A 22,793-nucleotide genomic window follows, 5' to 3' on the forward strand; every position below is an offset into this window, starting at 1 on the left:
CTTACTCATCGCACCTAACAGATCCCTCCTAACGCCTAACGCTAACTCCTTACTGGCAGGAATAAGAGACATGAAACGGCCTTAAAGATGGCGGAGCTCGAACGACTTCCGGTTCAAGTAAGGAGTTAGGAGTTAGCAGTATAAAATAAGAGACTTGGGACGTACCCCGAGTGTATGGGAATGGCTATATGCACTGTGATTGGCTCATTACTTTTGAGGGCGGGGCTTAGCCATAGGTCAATTATTGGTCACAAAGCTGCGTCTCCTAGACATGGCGTCTCCTCAGGTTCAAACTCTGCAGCCTCTCTCCTCCACCTCTGCTCGGAGTAGGTATGTTTGGGAGTGCGGCTCAGGCGGGCACTGTGTGCTATGATCGCTATTAGGTAATTAATCAGGGAAGTAAAAGCGGGAAAAGGGGGAAATTCAAAACGAGCTGTTTCAGTGCAGGTCACATGATGTGTGTCTGTGGGGAGACAGAGCTCCCTTTAGCCTTTTTTTTTTTACTTAGCAGACCTTATAGAGACAGAAAAATGCTATATAACACACTAATGAAGAGGAAACCCCAAAAAGCATAATAGGTCACATTTGAAATATCATTATCAAAAATGCCACTAAAATTTTGACATCAAAATTAGTGATAACAGCTTTAAATACAACTTGATCAACAATTATATAAACTGTTATGGTTTGAGATGTGTGTGTGTGTGTGTGTGTGTGTGTGTGTGTGTGCGCGTGTGCAAGTGTATTTTGTACTGCATTTAGACTTTAAATGAGCTGTATGCAACATTCAGAGCATCAATGTAGCAGCAAACAACAATTTGATTTATAAAACTACAGTAGAGTAAAAGTGTCTTAAGCAGAGATTGAAGTCACGCTCCTTCTGTGTGTGCTGTAATCTAAGCTTCTTTGTTCATTGTCGTGGCAGCTGGGTGCACTCAAGGAATACGGGACCTGGCACCCACCCAGCTACAAAGAAAGGTGTCGAGAGGCATCTTGATCAGATCTCAAACCACCTCAACTGGCCCCTTTTGTCACTAAGAAATATTGCCTTTCTCTTAGCTCCCGATGGATGTCTGAGTTCTTCACCCAATCCTTAAGAGTGAGCTTGTATCCACATTCATTACCCAAAGCTCATGACCAACGGTAAGGGTTGAAATGTAGATTGATTGCAAAATCAAAAGGCTCAGCACCCTCTTCACCACAACATTTTAATGTCCCTATCATGCTGGACCAATCCACCTGTTCATCTCATGCTCCATTTTACCTTCACTTGTGAACAAGACCCCAAGTAGTCCTTCACCTGAGGCCATAACTCAATTCCAATCCAGAGGGAGTAATCCAGCATTCTTCAGCAGCAAACCATGGCCTCAGACCTAGAGATGGTGACTGTTATTACAATAGAACAACGTTGTCTACAAAGAGCAGAAAAAGGAGGACCTCAAAGGAGCATAAGATAGCATATATGATTACTTATATGGTAGCCATATCAATGTTATAAGGTAAATGTTATATGTAAAGCTTGTTTATCTGCCCCCAAGTGGTCACAAAACAAAACAAAAAATATCAGTTCATGCATTGTTAATAAGACATTACTATTGTGGGGCATTTCAATGTCTAATAAGTCTTATTTTCTAAACCTTACATCACCTTCATCCTGCATTATTTTCCAATTTGTGAATTACAAAATTACAATTTTAAATTTGAGACTCAATTGTGCCATTATTATTATTATTTTAAAAAAGGAAACCTTTTGTCTGGCATAAGTGAATATTCGTATCTGATAATATATGAATTTCAAGGTATTAAGCATGAATTGTCAGCTACTATTTGTAAACCCTTTTGCCGGTGAAAGTGATATTTTTAAAGTCCCAACCTCACCTACATGCTGTGCCCAGGAATGTCCCAGACATAGTAAAATAAGAAGAAAATAAGAAAATGCAGGTAGATGGCAGCGTCTCTGCCAATAAATACACTGCCACACAATTATAATTGGATCCTAAGTGGTGACTGTGATGAAGAATTACTTTTGTATGTCCTCTTTTTGTTTTGTAGGATAATCCTGTATAGTATATCTTTAAGATATTCAGAAAAGCACAAGGCAGACAACTCCTCTGTTTGGACACCTTCTTCCTGTTGCCTCACCTTGTAGGTCCACAGAGAAAAAACATCACTGTTCTATTATATTTTTTGATGCTGCTCCCAAATGTATAAATACCAGTGCAAGCCTCTAATTTGCATTTATGTGTGATCCTAACCCAGTGGTTAAGCTGTCAGAGACAGTACGATGTTAATGCAGAGGTGGCCAGAAAAGGGTTGGACACTCTTACAGCTGTTGGTAGTGGCCTCTGTCTCTCAGGCTGAGGAGCTGGTGTGCAGGCAAAGAGGGGATCCCGAGAAGCCCCAGCTATCTAAGGATGGAGATATTATGTTGGGGGGAATCTTCTCTTTCCACAGCAGCTGGAAAAACAGACAGGACAACTACATGCACAAGCCACTGCCACTGCAATGCACCAGGTAAATCGGACAGAATATCTATTTAGATTGCAACTATCTCAGTGAAAGTGGGTACAGATGCAAAACAGGTACAGGAAAGGGCATCAAAGTCAGTATAAAATATGGGATATGCTGTCTTGTGTGTCTTAATACCATCAAATGCTTTCATTTCCTGTGATACTTTTTCTATTCCATGGATAAATTGTTTTCAGTTCTAATATTTATATCTGCTGATATCTAGTTTGCATTTCAGAGGTTTCAAGTATGCCCAGGCTATGCGCTTTGCCATTGAGGAGATTAATAACAGAACAGACCTGCTGCCTGGCATCTCTTTGGGCTATAAGATATATGATGCCTGTCGCTCCATTGCCAGAGGTGTGAGGGTTACACTGGCTTTGGCTAATGGTAATGAGGAATTATCTGCACCCTCCCAGGAACCATGTACCAGACCAGCCCAAGTGCAGGCCATTATTGGAGAGACCTCCTCCTCTCCTTCCATGGCTATAGCCACTGTAATCGGACCCTTTCATATGCCAATGGTGGGTAAGATCATTCAAAATGAAAATGTACTAGTGAAAACAATTATTATTGTTTAATTTTTCCAGGTGGTCAAAACAAAAGGGGTTTTAAAACAATTGTAGGCAACTCTTTATAAGAACCGTCATTAAAAAGAAAAAAAAAAAAAGACATTTTAAGTAATAATAATTTTAATGTTACCAAACAATGAAATGATAATTGAATATTGCTTACTCATTTTTGATACTGCTTTTATCTGTGTTTAACAGTTTATTGTTCCACACATCATAACATTTCATACACCATATGTGAAGGTAAACTTGTATACCCTTCAGAATGGTTTGAAAAAAACATAAGACTGATTGAACAGGTAGTTGTAACACATTGCCTATTGATTGGTCTGTCAACTATCTCATTAGGATGCTTATTATAAATCTGAGACTTTGCGATTATGATACATTAATAAATGGATAATACTGGACAACCAGAGAATGTTTATAAATGGTTTACAAAAGTATTATCAACCATTAAAAAGGTGTTACAAATGTCTGGTCTGTTTTTTTTTTTTTGTTTTTTTTTAGTCACTTAAAGGTTTGCAAATACTTCGATAATCATTTTCAAAGAGGCAAGAAAGAACAATATGTGCAAGAAAATGGTTAAAGTAACAAATTATGCGATCACTAATACAAAGCCAACATTATTATTTATCCTTTCATTGTTTGTTAACAGTATAGTAACTACTAACTTAAATTTTTTAGACAATAATAAAAAATATATCAGTGATGATTATTATTATAAAATTTAACCACATTATAGTGTGTTGTGTAAATGTAAATGTTTAGTATTTCAAATATTTATCTTGGGATATCTTTTTTTTTTTTTTTATAATTTCTTTATTTTTTTTTTAGATCAGTCACTTTGCCACTTGTGCTTGTCTCAGTGATAAAACCAAGTACCCATCCTTCCTCAGGACAATACCCAGTGACTACTACCAGAGCAGAGCCCTGGCACAGTTGGTCAAGCACTTTGGTTGGACTTGGGTTGGAGCTATTAGAACAAATGATGATTATGGGATCAATGGCATGGCCACATTTACAGAAACAGCCCAGCAGCTGGGCATCTGTCTGGAGTATTCTGTGTCTTTGTTTAGAACAGATCCACCAGACAAAATACAAAAGATAATCAACATTATCAAAGCTTCCACTTCCAAGGTGATTGTAGCTTTTCTCTCCCCCGCTGATATCCCTATACTTATACATCCGTTGTCTCACCACAATTTGACTGGGTACCAGTGGGTCGGTAGTGAAGGCTGGATCTTTGATCCCCAAACTGCAGCCATAGATAAGCATCACATTCTGGATGGTGCCATAGGCCTGTCCATCCCCAAAGCACATGTCAGTGGCATGAGAGAGTTCATGTTGGATGTAAAGCCTCTCAATTCATCTAGTAATGAAGTGTTTACAGAGTTTTGGGAGACATTATTCAGCTGTAAGTTCAAGCAGTCAAAGTCATCCACAGAGAATCAGAGAGAATGTACTGGACATGAAGATCTGACTGGAGTGCAGAACAGCTTCACTGATATGTCTCTCATGCCTATCTTTAACAATGTCTATAAAGGAGTGTATGCTGTGGCCCACGCACTTCATAGTATACTCAGCTGTAATAAAACATGTTACAGCGAGGTGCCGCTTGATCCATATACGGTGAGTTCATAAATAATTTATCAGTCTTCTGTACTGTATTGCCATTGGGCCTACAAGATGATGTCACATAATGATCTATATTGATTCATATCTTTTTAGATTTTACAACACATAAAAAGGATTCATTTCAAAACAAAGGAAGGAGAGGAGGTTTACTTTAATGAGAATGGAGACCCAGCAGCAAAGTATGAAATTATAAATTGGCAGCCAACAGAAAATGGCATTGTGGACTTTGTCACAGTTGGTTTTTATGATTCATCTTTACCTGCAGACAAACAGCTGAATCTGCAAAATAAGTCTTTAATTTGGGCAAACATCTCACAACAGGTAAGCTCCTGTGATGTTCATACAGTCTATTTTAATATTAAAAAATTGCATATGGTGCTTGTTGGTGTATCATGACGTTTGTTTATGATGTATCAAAATGCACAACAGAACATAACAAAGACACACCTTGTCAAAGTGAATGCCCACAATTTTTCTCATAATCGTTTTGTTTTTGCAGGTGCCTGTGTCAGTTTGCAGTGACAAGTGTCGTCCAGGAACTCGCAAGGTTCTCCAGAAAGGAAAGCCTGTCTGCTGCTATGACTGTTTAACATGTGCAGAGGGAGAAATAAGCAACATTACAGGTGCTGTAATATTTTGTTAATAAATATATATTAATTTATATTTAAAAAAGGTCATTTAAGGTCAACTCACTCAAATTAGCAAAAACCCTTTAGTGTTTTTTCCACCTCCTCATAGTGAGCAGGCAGAATTGGTCTCATCTGCTGAGGTTTTGAGATCTCTCTTTCTAAAACAGCAATTAATGAGTGAGTGAAATTGTGTGTGCAATTGGACTCAAACATTGAAATAAAAAAATGACTGCCTAATTATTAAAAAATAAAACAAATCAAGTAAAATGAAAATAAAACTGTCATATGACTATCCATTTATGATACAGTAATTATGTGGTGTATGTCTTGCATGTCTAGAAAATAAGCAATATAGAGACAACAAATGTAGGCTACTGAGCAAGTCTAACACCTGCTGTAAAATCATTTTCCAGATTCTATCACCTGTGTGAGATGCCACCCTGAGTTCTGGTCAAATGAGAGAAGAGATGCCTGTGTAAAGAAGGAGGCAGAGTTTCTATCATATGAAGAGATAATGGGAGCACTGCTCACTGCAGCGTCCTTGCTGGGAACATGCATCACTGCTGTTGTGGCATTCATTTTCTTCACATACAGGAAAACTCCTATTGTTCGGGCCAACAACTCTGAGCTGAGCTTCCTGCTGCTCTTCTCCTTGACTCTGTGTTTCCTGTGTTCTCTGACCTTCATCGGCCGGCCCTCTGAGTGGTCCTGCATGCTGCGACACACAGCATTTGGGATCACCTTTGTTCTCTGTATCTCGTGTGTTCTGGGGAAAACTATAGTGGTGTTAATGGCCTTCAGGGCAACACTTCCTGGTAGTAATGTGATGAAATGGTTTGGGCCTGCACAGCAGAGACTCACTGTTCTGGCTTTCACTCTCATACAAGTTATCATATGTATCCTCTGGTTAACAATTTCACCTCCTTTTCCATTCAAGAACTTCAAACAGTTTAAGGACAGAATCATATTAGAGTGCACTCTGGGTTCAGCTGTAGGCTTTTGGGCTGTTCTTGGGTACATTGGACTTCTGGCCATGTTCTGTTTTATTCTTGCTTTTCTGGCTCGGAAACTGCCCGATAATTTCAATGAGGCCAGATTTATCACTTTTAGCATGCTGATATTCTGTGCAGTATGGATCACCTTTATTCCAGCATATGTCAGCTCCCCTGGGAAGTTCAGTGTTGCTGTGGAGATATTTGCTATTCTGGCCTCCAGTTTTGGACTGCTCATTTGTATATTTTTTCCAAAATGTTATATTATCTTACTGAAACCTGAGAAGAATACAAAAAAGGATATGATGGGGAAGGGGGCACCAAAATCATTTTGAAAATTTAAAATATCATTATAGAAAATGCCATTATAATTTTGACATATGAATTAGAGATAACAGCTTTAAATACAACTCGATCAACCATTATATAAACTGTTATGGTTTGATCTTGAATGTGTGTGTGTGTGTGTGTGTGTGTGTGTGTGTGTGTGTGTGTGTATTTTTTACTGTATTTAGACTTTAACCCTAGAACACTAACATTACATTTAGTAACACCATCACTAATGTCGGGTATATTTTACCCGATGTAATATAGCCAATAAAAAATTCTTCTCATCAAAATATATTAAAGTACAACAATACATGGCAAGTACTCTTCTTTTATTTCCTCCTATACAACGTCTCATTAAACCAAAAATAGTTATCATGGGGCGACCCTATAAAAAGGCTTTGAAATTTGTGAAAAAATAGGGAATCGTTAACGAAAAATTCCCCCCAAAAAATATAATGCAGCTCGGAACTTGTTCTTTGGTCCACGTCTTCCTGGGACATGGGAGCCTTGTCCAGTGAAGGCACAATGTCCCTTCATCACTGACAACCGTTTGAGAGATAAACAAAAAATATAATTTTTTGAGAGGGGAAACATGAGCTGACTATAAAAGTTTTTTGACCATATGAATTACGTTGGAAATTACCACTAAGTGATATTTTTCATAACCATTACACTAACTAAGGATTACATACAAATACCAGGACCAATCCTAACTCACGTTATGGCTTACATACAGTCGGGACAGGCAGGGTAGTAGTGGCGAGGACAGCCTTCTTTGGTCACAGCCATGGAGGGAGAAGGGAGGGATTGTGGCATATGTATGCAACCAATACATGTCACAAGGTCAGACATTATAAAAGGTTCTGTATGCAACATTCATGCTATAATATAGCATGCAACCATTTGCTTTGGCAAGATATAGTGAAGTATTGGCATCCAGAACGAAGTCACACTACCTCTGTTTGTGTTTTAATTCGAGCCTCTCTAACATTTAGCAACTGAAAAGATGTTTGAGACCAAAACAGAGCTAAAAGGAGAGCAGAGGGAGAAATAGGTAACAATACAGGTGTAGTGAAATTTAACATTTAACATATAAAGAAGCAGCAACCTCCAGGGCTGAAAAATTAAGCCAATGCTGAAGTGCCAAAAACTGGTGTTCCTTGAATGGCCACTTAAGGCTGGCTCCAGAAGCAAGTCAATCCCCACAGACATCCTTGTTAAAATGTGCAAATTTATACCAGAAATAAATGTTACAGCGGGGGTTGTAAATCAGTTTCATAACAACATTATATCAGTTCCTTGCATAACAATACAATATTTGCTGATGTCATAAAGTCTGCCATGATGTGATTTCAATTTAATGCATTCAGGGCCTGCGATGGATATGAAACAATATTATATGCTTAATTAACACAATTAGTAATAGAAGTAGCTTCCACCCTTTTCTTTTTTTGTTTTTGACCACAAAAGATAAAAATAAGACATAAATGGCTCGTCTTTAGGCTTTTGGGCTGTTCTTCGGTACAGAAGACTTTTGGCTAGGTTATGTTTTACTCTCTCTGTCTCTCTCTCTGTATATATATATATATATATATATATATATATAGTTATTCATTCATTATATACATTATGTAAATTGAGATCTTCATTAAGTAATTTTCAGTTACCACTTATCCTTCCTGCTACCCTAGAGTCTATCCCAGCTGACATTGGGTGAGAGGCGGGGTGCACCCTGGACACACACACACACCCAGAGCTCATGACCATAGGTGGGGGTTGGGATGTAGATGGACCATTAAATCAAAAGCTTCACCTTCCAGCTCAGCTCCCTCTTCACCGCGTCGGTCCAGCACAGCAGCAAATCACTGCAGCAGCTGCATCAAACCGCTGATCCATTCCACCCTGGATGGGCAAACTCCCACGACCCTTCCAGCAGCCTCGCAAGGATAAAGAGCTGGTCCACTGTTCTACAACCAGGACAGAATCTGTATCGCTCCTTCTGAATCCGAGGTTGGACAGTCGGTTGGAGCCTCAGTTCCAGCACCCTGGAGTAAACTTTAGCCGGGAGGCTGAGCAGTGATACCCCGATGGTTGGAACACACCTGATCAGTGTGATACCTGATGGTTGGAACACACCCTCTGGTCCCCTTTTCTGAAAATGAGAGCCTACACCCCGTTCTGCCAACCTGCAGGCATTGTACCCAACCTCCACACAACACTGAAAAGTCTCGTCAGCCAAGACAGTCCGACAGCGTCCAGAGTGTAACCAAGAGTTAAAAATAGATAAATAAATAAATAAATATGTGAATACATAGCCAGATCATTATACAATCTCATTAGCAATAAACAAATTAATGAATAAATATATAAATAAAAATGTTAATATGTGTTTAAAAAACTTTAATAGAAGAACAAGGAAATGTTTATGTGATAAGCAGGATAAAAAGCCAATAAATTCAAGTTCACTCTCACTGTAGTCAATCAGAGGCTTAAGCCCACCTCCTGACAGTCTACTGACAACTCATGTTAGTAAAGAGGAGAGAGCAGAACATCAGTCTGAGCTGAGCCTTCACGAGAGCATTATGTTGATGATGACAGTGAGTGGATACAAACAGAGAGAGAAAGCAGAGAGTTCCGGTGTGTACAGCGAGGCCTGACGGCACAAGTTCCGTGCACATTCCAATTCATCGCGCTGGTGAGTTGAGCAGACTCCGAGCATATTAGCTTCATGTCCGTTAGCCTTTATGCTAACCGTTGTATGTTTTCCATTGCTTAATGCTAAGTTGTTAGCAACCAAAAGTTCGCTAGCTTAAATGCTAATTAGCATCCAGTAACATCTACATTGACAGTGCTACAAGTGTGTTAGTGGTTCGAAAACTTGATTTGACTTAGCTGAGAGGAGGAATATTGCTGATGTGAGGATATATTCTGCCTTGCTGGCATGTAAGACCGTATCATTATTTGTTACTGAATGTATTTTGTGTTGTTTGTGTGAATTACTGCAGCTTAGCGACTGATAATATGTAACTGCTAGCTGAATTACATTAGCAGCAATAGTGTTTACATGCTTTGAAGACATTCAGGAATATATTAAAGGTGAAGTAGCCTACTGACAAACATTCAGTGTATGATTTATGTTTACAGTTTTGCACCTTTGTTATAATTGAGTTTCTATCCAACGTATTCGCTCTCTGAGACAATTATTTTGATGCTCATGGATAAAAATGATTTTGAACTGGACGTAAATTTAATGTTGTACAACAGAGATTGTGATTTGGAGATAAAGCTGAGTTCATACACTTTTCCTGTGATCAGCAGTGTTCATAGAGTTAGCATGAGTGTAATTTTCTTTGAATTCTTCTTTTAATTTTTCTTTCTTTGACTTGAACGAACTTTGACTTTACCCAACAGTGACTTTAACAAGAACATTTAACCTTTACCCGGGTCTTTATTATTTTAGTTTTTTGTTTTACTGTGCGCACAGGGTAGTGTATTCCTTTTCGGTGTTTTGGTAATTTTGGTAAATTGTAAACCGAACTTTTGGTAATATACATTCAAAACTTAACATTTGTGTCCTGCCTCTGTTTCATTATAGTAATCCAACTCTGGCTCCTGTCGTTCCTAGGGTTTCTGAAACTGGTCTAAATTCCCCTTGATGCTTTTAGAAGTACTTACCTTCATATCTGGTTAATCAGTGTCATGCAATGGTTACAAGAGCCTTTAGCATCTAAGGGCAAATCTCATCCACACCTAGCATCTTGACACTGGGGAGCTTTTTGACTACCTCAGCAACCTCTGCCAGGGATATGGGCTAGAGTACCCCCAATCTTCAGGCTCTGTCTCCTGCACAGTGGATGTGACCGCCGGAGTTAGGAGTTCCTTAAAGAGGACATGAAACACTAAACATAGTTATCATAATTTAAAGAGGGTCTCTCACCCTAAAAAGATAATTTTAGTTTAAACACTGAAAATGAAAGGAATCTCAAAATCCTGTCATTTAAGTTCTGTTAAAACAAAGGGCGGCGCCATGTCTGTTGTGTCGCCGGACGTGATGTCACCGGAGTGGTTGTCAAGCTAGCGATCGCAGTGAAGTGAAGACAGTGGAGCATTTCTGAACTGGGTTGAGCACCACACTTTTTGACAATGGAGGAAGACGAACTGGATAGGCCTGTTGAGTCTGTGACAAGCCCCATTGCCTACGCCTATGAGCCTATAAGGCATGGGAATCGAGCAGTGGTACGGGAGGAAGAAGTGGTCGAGCCGGTGATTTTGGGTCAAGGGCGTGTCGGCAACATTACGTGGTGTCAGTGTGGCGATGCCCACTGTGCCAGAGTCCATTTGCTGCCAGGAGGCTGGTCTGGACCATCTTCTCCATGACCACCCCTGCATCACCATGGTGCGCTCATTCAGCATCCTGTGCCGGGAGGTGGGCGTGTTGGAGCAGGGTTCAACGCTAAGGTTTTTTTTCACTTGCCCGGTCGGGCAAGTTGGTCAGACATCTACTTGCCCAAAGTCAGTTTTTACTTGCCCTATAAAAATTGTTTAATATAAGCGGCTATCAAANGTTTTGTGCTATGACCTATTTAAGTGCTGGAAGTTGTTATTTACGTGACAACTCCTGAACGCAACACAAGCTCATGAGTGCCGTGCCGCGTTGCTGTGCGAGCAGCTGTTTGTCTGTGCTTAACAGCAGTCTGTTGATGGTTATTTACACAGTGTCCATAACAATAACTTTGTCAGCTGACAAACTGCACCGGGCTCGGGGTCAGGTTCGGTCAGGAAAATGCGGCCCGAGCCGCTCTAGCGTGCTCACCTGTGTGTGTGGCGGAACTCCGCCGTGCGCGATACAGAGAGCAGAGGAGAATTGTTAACGCGTGACCAAAGAGCACGTTTTAAAATACATTTATTTTTATCAATTAGTTATTAACTTTTACTATTTTTAGCAACTTGCCCGATCGGGCAAGTGAGTTGTTAGTTTACATGCCCGACCTTGAGTTTTACTTGCCCCGGGCAATCGGGCAATCCTTATTGTTGAGCCCTGTGGAGGTAGCGATGCTTTCACTGAGGGATGTCAGAGCTGAGACGCTGCAGCGTCCCGTCAACAGCAGGTAAGTCAAGCTAGCTGTAACCGCGGGCGAATGACTCTAACCGTATGCAGTAAAGAAAACAAATGCATGCACTACGGTGTTGGCCAGGAATATGAACAATGTTTCCACGTGCTGTTTGTTTACATACAGTTGTTGTCTGACCGAAATGTCTTTGTTTATGTCGTTTCTCCGGTACTAATTGCTAGCTAACCCTTAGCGTTAGCTAGTTGATGCTAACAGCTAATAGCTATCAATGCTGGTACTTAACGTTAGTTCGCCGGTTCACATAGCTGACTATGTTACATATTGCTACTGGTGAACGAGCCAGTTAGATGCGGAACATGTCTGAGAGGCCTGACATAACAATATAATGCCACATGAATGCTTTCTATACGTAGTTTGTTTACATCGTGTTGTGCAGCACGTTATGAAACCAATGTTTGGGAAACCGCTGTCAAAACACCGTGACGCAGAAAGTTTGATGTCAGACATTCAAACGGGTTCATCCTCAATAACTTTTGAGTGAGATGAGCAATACACAGTTGACGTATATTCTGGAATCTGAAAGGAATGATTCAATATTTTGTACTTTGTAGGTGATATAGAATAATTCATAGAAGTGGATAATGAAGCAAGGCTCAAGTTAACATAAATTACCAAATGGATTTCCACTCTCACACTCTAACAAGTGGACACATATAAAAGAAAAAAGACGCCCTGTTATATCTTTCCTGACAACAAACAACTTGTTTATGATCTTAAACAATTGAGACAAATCTAACCAATACATTTCTTTTCCATCAGTCTCTTTAGGTTGACTGCCTACAGACAGTTTACCCTCTGGGCCCGGGGCCATTTGGGAAGGAAAAACCGGGTCCCGATTCCAGCTTGTGTGGCCTGGCCTTCCACAGATGTACAGTATGAGTGGTCATTGTTTATGACCTGGTTGGTAAATATGTCATCTGTCAAAGTGCCTGTGCAAATGTACTGCTTATTGTCTCCCTCTTCTGTATCCTGTTGAAATGGATCGGTCTGGGTGCCAACACTGACTGTCAGGGTGTGCACACTGCGTGTCACCTGCTCTATCTCCTCACTGATGTCAGCCTCTGGGAATTTGCTGCTGGCCACCAATTGCATGCATGCCTGCCTAACCTGTTAACACAAATGTACACTTTTTAGGTACCCAAATGATGTTATCAGCCTTAACATGAAAGACTTTGTACTTACATCCTGACTACTGATTTATTAAAGATTCATATAGCCTAAACACTTTTTGTTGTGTTGTTATTCTTTCGATAACCATGCATAGAAAACTATCCAATGTATCCTCTGTTTTGTTTCAGTGATGGTTGGGTGAAATTGGTTTTGGTTAAATGTCCATACCAGTTCTGGCTGTAGTGCTTGTTGAATCAATATAATTATTTAGTGTTTTATTATCATACGATTAATGTGTGTAAACACTGGGGATGTTTGCTTTGCTTCTGAGGGACATTAAACAAAATTAACAAAATTATAATGTTAATATCACATTTCTTGTAGGAGCCAGGGTACAGAATGTAGCAGCCAGAATCATATGTCATAATGTCACCAGTTTTTTTCCTCACTGACTTATCTTATTTTCTACAGTTCTACTAGTTATTATTCTTTTGTGACTATCAAAAGTATCAATGTACAGTTATTTCTAATGTCCATGGAGAATCATGCACCTCACTAAATTAGCAATGTCCTCCTGATTTGCACTAATGTACAATGTGTTTTTACTAGGTGCTGTAGTAGGTAATAGTTACTAGTACTAGTTTTTAGAGACTGATAGTATCTGTCATGAAGTGTCTGTTGTGTGTCACTGCAGTTCAGGACCAATACAAAGTTCCAGTGCTATTTGCATAAATATCTACAATGTATGTTCAGTAAAAGGTAAAAGCTAGACTAGAATGAAATGCTGAATAACTGCCAAATGCATCAATATATTATTAGGCCTGCCACCGCGACTATTCTTGTTGACTATTTAGTGTTATGGTAATGTTGGTTATGACTAAACATTAGCAGTAGCGAGCGGATAGCGCTAACATCGGCCAATCAAAAATGCTAATTTTGTTGTGAGCCAATTCCGGCCCGGTGGTAAACACAACATCAAGTGAGGCCTCAAGTGGGCTGCTGGACGGACGGTCAACACTTTCGGTTGAAAAAGTAAATTACTGTGCCTTACGTTGTGTCGTGATGGCTCCGACATATATATGTACATTTATATTTATTTTTTAATTTGCCACTAGACGCGTGTGACGGCTTTTCGGCAGCCGAGCCATGTGAAGGAAAAGCTAGCTAGAAAAAACTTTAGTGCATGCATGGCAAGAGGAATAAACAGGATGACGGTGAGAAAGATAACGGGATTGGAGTTGATGTATGGGGATTTTATTAAGTTTGGATTCCTGACTGACTGCTTTGGAAAACGTGGAGTCACGGTAAGTAGTGTTTCTTTAGCGGTTTGCATCAGCTGTGATGACCACTGACTGTATGGAGTGGGATAACATGAGTTTTAGGTGAAAACTCTCAGGCCCGGATGTTTATATGGTATATGGGTTGTGGTTCATTTTTAGTTTCGGACAGTAATTTTGGCACATGCACCATGCAGTGTTGCAATCCCTCTCCTGGCTGCCATCCTCGTCCGGAGCAGCTGCCGCCTCCTCCGCAAAATTGTGACTTTCCACTCTCCTCCTCGTCACTGGCTCAAAAGCATAGGCCACTGGGTTTGATGATAGATCAATATATCTTTCGGCTTCGTCCTCTGACATCTTTTCACTCGGTAAATTTCCTAAACTACTGCTTCTTCGTCTTCCTCCGTCTACAGACACAGTGTCGTGAAACCAACCAACCATTCCGATGGTTGGTCCGAAGTGGATTTTCTCTAAAATAGGCTGACTTTTCCGACTTTTTATTTCATCAGTATGTCTTAATAATGCACACATCTCCTATGCTGGTGTCTGTTCCGTTGTTTCATGTCCTCTTTAAAGTGCTCCTTCCTCTGCCCAGCGATATCCCCAGTTCAGGTCAGCAGTAATCCTTCTCAGCTGAGCACAGCCTGAGACAAACCCAAGAGGTTTATAAGGTGATAATTATGTATGGAACACTTCTTTCACTGCCCCTAAGAGGCCCTAAAAACAAAATAAAACAAAACTAGAAAAGTGCACTCAGATGCAGATCAAGGCTGATCGTTGCCACTCTAGACAATTGATGATTCCAGCAGATGTGGTGGAGCACGTTCCAGAAGAGTCTAAAAAGCTAATATAAATATGTAACTAATTTATTTTTGATGAAACTGTGGTGTGCTGCCCAGAGCAGACTGAGTTCACTGTATGTAAAATATAGATACAATGTAATTGTGAGGATGAATGCATTTTTAAAACACAGCCACAAATCTTTGTTCCATGTCATTCATGACTGAACTTTTAACAGCATTAAATTTGTCTGTAGCCTACAGTACAACAAAGTCGGGAATAACAACAATAAACACATCTAAAATAAACAAAAACGAAACTGTTTAACTACATAGCCTATTCACTTACTTTGGGTCGAAGCACCATGTGGTGGATAGAACAAAACCAGATCGTAGCTGTGGTGACCGGAGCACAGTGCAGTAGCGCTCAGTGGAACTGGTCCCTCCCTGCTCCCTTACAATTCATTCTTTATTTCAGACCCAGGGGGATCCATATCACAATTAAAAAAAAACAGAGTAAAAAAAAACAGCAGAGTAAAATAAGAAAAAAAATAACACACAAGATACACAAAATACAAAGCCTTTCACAATGTTCAATGTCTAACATACAGACATGTTCGCCAGTGGTTCCACAGTCTGGAAGAAAATCTGACAGAACTGCGTACAGGGTTAGCCAAAACAGCAATTAAGTTGTTTTCTGACTCAGATGCCCTACACATAAATCCATACATCAGGTTACGTAGAACAGCAGAGCAGGTAGGTACCCCAACACTAACAAACATATGGCTTGCACTTGAGCTTTTTGAAGCTCTCAGCAGCAGCCTCATGCTGTCATTATAAGCCACTGTGAGTTTTCTAATGCTGCCTTGTTTATAACGACACCACAGGTAGGCAGTACACAAAGGTGTACAATACGCTCTAAAGAGTGAGATCTTCACAGATACAGAGCACATGCTGAACTTACGACACAGCATATTTGCTTGGGCATACAGCTTCCGACGCTGCCTAAAGATATCCTTGTCATCAGACAGGTCATTTGCGATAATATGGCCCAAATATGTAATCTCACTGCACACACTGAGTGCAGTGCCAGACAGTCAAGATGGCGTCAAGAATGACAAAAAAAAAAGACTTATCCATATGGTATCCTGCCTAACTTTAGTCGATCGTAACATATCAGATATCAAAATAATCTGCAGATGCTCTGGTTCAAAATAAGACCAAACATTTATATGGATGTGAGTTTTTAAACCACACTTTAACCCACACACCACACTCACTCTGGCAAAGATAACAAAAAACATCAGTTAATGTAATGTTAACAACACTGTACTGTTGTGGGGCATTTCAGTTTGCCTAATGACTCTTATTTTTAAAATTTTTCATCACCTTTAGCCTGCATTATTTTTCAATTTTTAAAATTACAATTATCAATTCAAGTGTAAATGCAATTCCACAATGTTAAAGGATTATTATTAAAAAAAGGCAACACATTATTGAGAGCACAACTGAATATTCTTATCCAATAAGATATACAGTAAAGTTATTCAGAATGGGCTATGGCCGAAAACTGTTCGTTGTTTGGACACCTTCTTCTTGCCCCACCTTGTTGGTCCTCAGAGATAAATCATCACTACTCTTATTTTTTTTTTTTTTTTTTTTTTTATAAAGGCTGCTCCATAATATATAAATACGGCTGTCCACTTCTTATTTATATTCAGTTACATGTGATGCCACCCAGTGGTTAAACTCTCTTAGACAATATGTTGTCCATGCAGAGGTGGCCAGAGAAGTGTTGGGCACTGTTGCTGGTGGTGTCTGTCTCTCAGGCTGAGGAGCTGGTGTGCAGACGTCGAGGGGATCCCGATTACCCCCAGCTATCTAATGATGGAGACATTTTCTTAGGGGGTATCTTCTCTTTCCGCAGCAGATGGAAAATCAGGCAGGACAACTACATGCACAAGCCACTGCCACTGCAATGCACCAGGTAAATTATACTGTAGAAATCTATGTTGATTTTGAATATATATGTGGAAGTTCGTAAGACACAAACGGTACAAATACTCACTACTACTAATAAAAATGATATATAACAGGTTATTAAATTGAGTATTCAAATAAGAAATATTGCCTTTCTTATGTATTTAAAACATCAAAGGCTTTGATTTCCTGTGCTACTGTTGTATTCCAAGAATAAATTGTTTGCAATTCCAATATTTCTATCTGTCAACATCTAGTTTGAATTTTAGAGCTTTCCAGTATGCCCAGGCTATGCGCTTTGCCATAGTGGAGATTAATAACAGGACAGACCTGCTGCCTGGCATCTCTCTGGGCTATAAGATCTATGATGCCTGTCGCTCCATGGCCAGAGCTGTGAGGGTTACACTGGCTTTGGCTAATGGTAATGAGGTGTTCTCTGCACCCTCGGAAGCACCTTGTACCAGATCAGCCCATGTGCAGGCAATTATTGGAGAGACTTCTTCCTCTCCTTCCATGGCTATAGCTACTGTAATCGGAAGCTTTCATATCCCAGTGGTGAGTAAGATTTGTTAAAATGAATTAATGAGATTACCTTTAGTTAATAGTCATTTTAATGTTAACAATGAATTGATGATTGAATATTGTTTACTAATTATTAAGAATGAAATATTTATGTTAATTTAACAGTTAACTGTTGCACATATTAGAACATTTTGTACACCGTATTCAGTTTTTCTTCAGACTTTATTTCAAGAAATTGTTTTAAAAACCATTATATTGATTGAACACATATTTGCAACACATTGATAATGCTATTTGATTGGCTTTGTTAACTGTTTATTTGGATGCTTCTTATATAGTTGCAACTGATGATTTTAACACTTTGTTTAATGGTTAATAAATATTGTGTAGGGCATCTACAAAAAGTATAATATTTATAGATAGTTTAAAAACAATTATTAACCATTTACAAAGTTTTACAAATATCTGGTCTTATGTTATAATCTTTTACAAACAATTTCTTTAAGGTTTACAAATAAGTTGATCAACATTTTCAGATAGGCAAGACAGTATGTGAAATGTTATAATGTGTCCGATAAAGTGTTAAAAAAGTATTTATGGAAATGCCAATAGTATTTCAATATTATTATTTAATATTTTATTGTTTGTTCACAGTAAAATAACTATTAACTGAAATTTATTAACAATACATTTACCATTTATCAATGATGAGTAATATTGAGTGTTACCACATTGTAGTGTGCTGTGTAAATGTTTTATATATCAAATTTGTATCTCAGGATATTTCTTTTTCTTTCTAGATCAGCCCCTTTGCCACCTGTGCTTGTCTCAGTGATAAAACCAAGTACCCATCCTTCCTCAGGACAATACCCAGTGACGCCTACCAGAGCAGAGCCCTGGCACAGTTGGTCAAGCACTTTGGTTGGACTTGGGTTGGAGCTATTAGAACAAATGATGATTATGGGAACAATGGCATGGCCACATTTACAGAAACAGCCCAGCAGCTGGGCATCTGTCTGGAGTACTCTGTGTCTTTCTTTAGAACAGATCCACCAGACAAAATACAAAAGATAATTGACATTATCAAAGCTTCCACTTCCAAGGTGATTGTCACGTTCCTCGCCCTCCCCGATATTGTCATGCTAATACATGAGATGTCTCACCACAACTTGACTGGGTACCAGTGGGTCGGTAGTGAAAGCTGGATTTTTGATCCCCAAACTGCAGCCATAGATAAGCATCACATTCTGGATGGTGCCATAGGCCTGTCCATCCCCAAAGCACATGTCAGTGGCATGAGAGAGTTCATGTTGGATGTAAAGCCACTCAATTCATCCAGTAATGAAGTGTTTACAGAGTTTTGGGAGACATTATTCAGCTGTCAATTCAAGCAGTCAAAGTCATCCACAGAGAATCAGAGAGAATGTACTGGACATGAAGATCTGACTGGAGTGCAGAACAGCTTCACTGATATGTCACCCATGCCTATCTTTAACAATGTCTATAAAGGAGTGTATGCTGTGGCCCACGCACTTCATAGTATTCTTAGTTGTAATAAAACATGTAACATGAAGGTGCAGCTCAATCCATATTCGGTGAGTTCATAAATAAATCACCAGTCTATTATGGTGTATCTCCACCAGGCCTACAAGATGGGGCCAGATAATGATCTACACTGATTCATATCTTTTTAGATTTTACAGCACATAAAAAGGATTCATTTCAAAACAAAGGAAGGAGAGGAAGTTTACTTTAATGAGAATGGAGACCCAGCAGCAAAGTATGAAATTATAAACTGGCAGCCAACAGAAAATGGCATTGTGGACTTTGTCACAGTTGGTTTTTATGATGCATCTTTACCTGCAGACAAACAGCTGAATCTGCAAAATAAGTCTCTAATTTGGGCAAACAACTCACAACAGGTAAGCTATTGTAATATTTATATATTGTAGTCTATTTTAAAAGTTAATAATTGGATATGTTACAAGATGTTGTATCATAATGCTTGTTTAAGATGCATCAAACAACCATAACAAAACCTAAAAAGACAGTACCTTTTCAAAGTGAATGCCAGCATATTTTCTCATAACAATTTTGTTAATGTAGGTGCCTGTGTCAGTTTGCAGTGAAAAGTGTCGTCCAGGAACTCACAGGGTTCTCCAGAAAGGAAAGCCTGTCTGCTGCTATGACTGCTTCAGATGTGCAGAGGGAGAAATAAGCAACATTACAGGTGTAGTATTATTTTGTCATAAGAAAAAAAAACGAAAAAACAAAACAAAACTATATATACACACACATATATATATATATATATATGTATGTATGTATGTATGTATATTTAAAAAAGGTCATTTAAGGTCAACTTACTCAAATTAGCAAAAACCCTTTTTTCCCACCTCCTCATAGTGAGCAGGCAGATTTGGTGTCATCTTCTGAGGTTTTGACATCTCTCTTTCTAAAACTGCAATTAATGAGAGTGGATGATAACGTGTTTGCATATGGACTGAAATTTGATTTTTGAAAAAAATGTTACAATGCCTAGTTATTTAAAAAAACAAAACAAAGTAAATAAAACCAAAATAAAACCATCATATGGCTATCCATTTATTATGCGGTAATTATGTGCTGTACGCTTGTATACACGGAAAATAAGCAATATAGAGATAAGAACAACATATGTACTGATCAAGTCTAACACCTTCTTTAAAATCATTTCTCAGATTCTATCACCTGTGTGCGATGCCACCCTGAGTTCTGGTCAAATGAGAGAAGAGATGCCTGTGTAAAGAAGGAGAAAGAGTTTCTATCATATGAAGAGATTATGGGAGCACTGCTCACTGCAGCATCCTTGCTGGGAACATGCATCACTGCTGTTGTGGCATTCATTTTCTTCAGATACAGGAAAACTCCTATTGTCAGAGCCAACAACTCTGAGCTGAGCTTCCTGCTGCTCTTCTCCTTGACTCTGTGTTTCCTGTGTTCTCTGACCTTCATCGGCCGGCCCTCTGAGTGGTCCTGCATGCTGCGACACACAGCATTTGGGATCACCTTTGTTCTCTGTATCTCGTGTGTTCTGGGGAAAACTATAGTGGTGTTAATGGCCTTCAGGGCAACACGTCCTGGTAGTAATGTGATGAAATGGTTTGGGCCTGCACAGCAGAGGCTCAGTGTTCTGGCTTTCACAGTTGTACAAGTTATCATATGTATCCTCTGGTTAACAATTTCACCTCCTTTTCCATTTAAGAACTTTAAACAATTTAAGGACAGAATCATCCTAGAGTGCACTCTGGGTTCAGCTGTAGGCTTTTGGGCTGTTCTTGGGTACATTGGACTTCTGGCCATGTTCTGTTTTATTCTTGCTTTTCTGGCTCGGAAACTGCCTGATAAATTCAATGAAGCCAAATTTATCACTTTTAGCATGCTGATATTCTGTGCAGTATGGATCACCTTTATTCCAGCATATGTCAGCTCCCCTGGGAAGTTCAGTGTTGCTGTGGAGATATTTGCTATTCTGGCCTCCAGTTTTGGACTGCTCATTTGTATATTCTTTCCAAAATGTTATATTATCTTACTGAAACCTGAGAAGAATACAAAAAAGGATATGATGGGGAAGGGGGCACCAAAATCATTTTGAAAACTTAAAATATCATTATAGAACATGCCATTAAAATTTTGACATAAGTATTAGAGATAACAGCTGTAAATACAGCTTGATAAAGAATGACATAAACCTCTATGGTTTGAGCTATATATTTATTTACTTTTTTTCAATTTATATGTATAAAAAAATTGGCATCCCTCTGGGTACAGGCAAACTGCAACTTAACTGTACTTCACTTTAACCATTAACTTTTTTTTCCCCCTTTTCTTTAACTGTGTGCTATGTCATGGTGGCATCAGGCGAAGGAAGGCTGTCCATGCGTCCCTTTTTCAACAACCTTTTCTGTGTTTCCAGGTTAGATGAGATGTGTACTCACTCCAGTCTGTTCCGAGTCTTCCCCAGGGTCTCCTACCGGTTGGACATGCCTGGAAAACATACAAAGAAAGCATTGGCTTGACTTTTAGCTCGCTCTAAATGTCCGAGTTCTTCACCCAGTCTCGAAGAGTGAGACCAGCTCCCTTTTGACCACAATATTGCAATGCCCCTATCATGCTGCACCAATCCGCCTTTCTATCCCACGCTCCATTTTACCCTCATTCGTGAACAAGTCCCCAAGTACTCTTTCATTTGGGGCCATAAATTCTAACCAAGGGGGAGTAATCCACCATCTTTCAGGAGCAAGCCATGGCCTCAGACCTAGAGGTGCTGACTAATTCCAATCGCTTAGCACTTAGCTCAGCACAGTCTTATGAATCCAAAAGAAAAACATCATCTAAAAGAACAGAAACACAATTTTCAGACTGGACACTCTCCTTCCATTGGCTGCACCTTGAAATCCTGTCCATGAAAATCACAAACAGAGGCTAAAACCTAGGAAATTTTTTTTGATTTCATGTACTGTCCCAGACCTCCATGGAGGCATGTTAGCCAAGATAGCCCAACAATGTCCATATCCTTCAACATCTCAGGGCGAATGTCATCCACACTTTGTGCTTTGCCATCAGGGAGCCCCTTCACTACCAGGGAGACAGCTCTCAAAGATATATTTGAGGTTATTTCTAAATCTTGAACTCTGCCTCCTTCACAAACAACATGCTGGTTGAGTTCAGGAGGTCCTCAAAATGCTCTTTCCACCATTCAACAACACCCCAGTCTAGGTTTGCAATTCTTCTCCACTGCCAACAATAGCGTGAGCCAAACTTCTTAAGCGCTTCCTGAGTCATCAAAGGGTTTGCCAGAAATTCATTGAGGCCCACTAAAAGTTCATGTACAAAGCCTCTTCAAACTCTTTGTGCCGATCCCGGACCCTCTTTCTTTCTCCCAGGCTCTTCCTCTGGCGACTTCCATTGCTTTTGCACCCCAGTACTTTACTTGTCTGTTGCTTCAGGAGACCCCTAGACAACCAAGACCAGAGGACCTCTCCCTTTAGCTTGATGCCCTCCTTCACTTGCCCAGCAACAGTTTGCAAGTACCTGGTTAAAAAAGTAGAGCATTTAGCAACTGAAAAGATGTTTGGGACCAAAACAGAGCTAAAATGAGAGCTGGGGGAGATATAGGCAACAATACAGGTGTAGTGACATTTAATGCTCGACAAAACTGAAGATTAAAAGGTGACATGTCAATTTTTGAAATTATAGCCTTGTATTGTAATCTGATTTCAAAAGCATGCCGTTATTAACCAAACACAAAAAATCAGTATCATTATATCAAAAATCATTGCATC

At 39.5% G+C, this 22,793-nt stretch overlaps 2 protein-coding genes across 2 annotated transcripts; both read left to right on the plus strand.

Moving 5' to 3' along the window:
- Window positions 1-2,326: 2,326 nt before the first annotated feature.
- Window positions 2,327-6,674, plus strand: LOC126407625 (extracellular calcium-sensing receptor-like). Its single transcript, XM_050072695.1, has 6 exons — window positions 2,327-2,514; window positions 2,735-3,032; window positions 3,918-4,712; window positions 4,812-5,039; window positions 5,218-5,341; window positions 5,761-6,674. The coding sequence occupies exons 1-6, from the start codon at window positions 2,426-2,428 to the stop codon at window positions 6,672-6,674; spliced, it is 2,448 nt and encodes an 815-aa protein (XP_049928652.1). The 5' UTR covers window positions 2,327-2,425.
- A 10,098-nt stretch (window positions 6,675-16,772) lies between these two features.
- LOC126407634 (extracellular calcium-sensing receptor-like) lies at window positions 16,773-21,103 on the plus strand. Its single transcript, XM_050072708.1, has 6 exons — window positions 16,773-16,954; window positions 17,205-17,502; window positions 18,270-19,064; window positions 19,164-19,391; window positions 19,576-19,699; window positions 20,190-21,103. Exons 1-6 carry the CDS (start codon window positions 16,923-16,925, stop codon window positions 21,101-21,103), a joined length of 2,391 nt encoding a protein of 796 aa, XP_049928665.1. The 5' UTR covers window positions 16,773-16,922.
- Window positions 21,104-22,793: the final 1,690 nt, after the last annotated feature.

The sequence above is a fragment of the Epinephelus moara genome, chromosome 2, assembly GCF_006386435.1.
Source record: "Epinephelus moara isolate mb chromosome 2, YSFRI_EMoa_1.0, whole genome shotgun sequence".
In the NCBI taxonomy this organism is placed as follows: Eukaryota; Metazoa; Chordata; class Actinopteri; order Perciformes; family Serranidae; genus Epinephelus; species Epinephelus moara.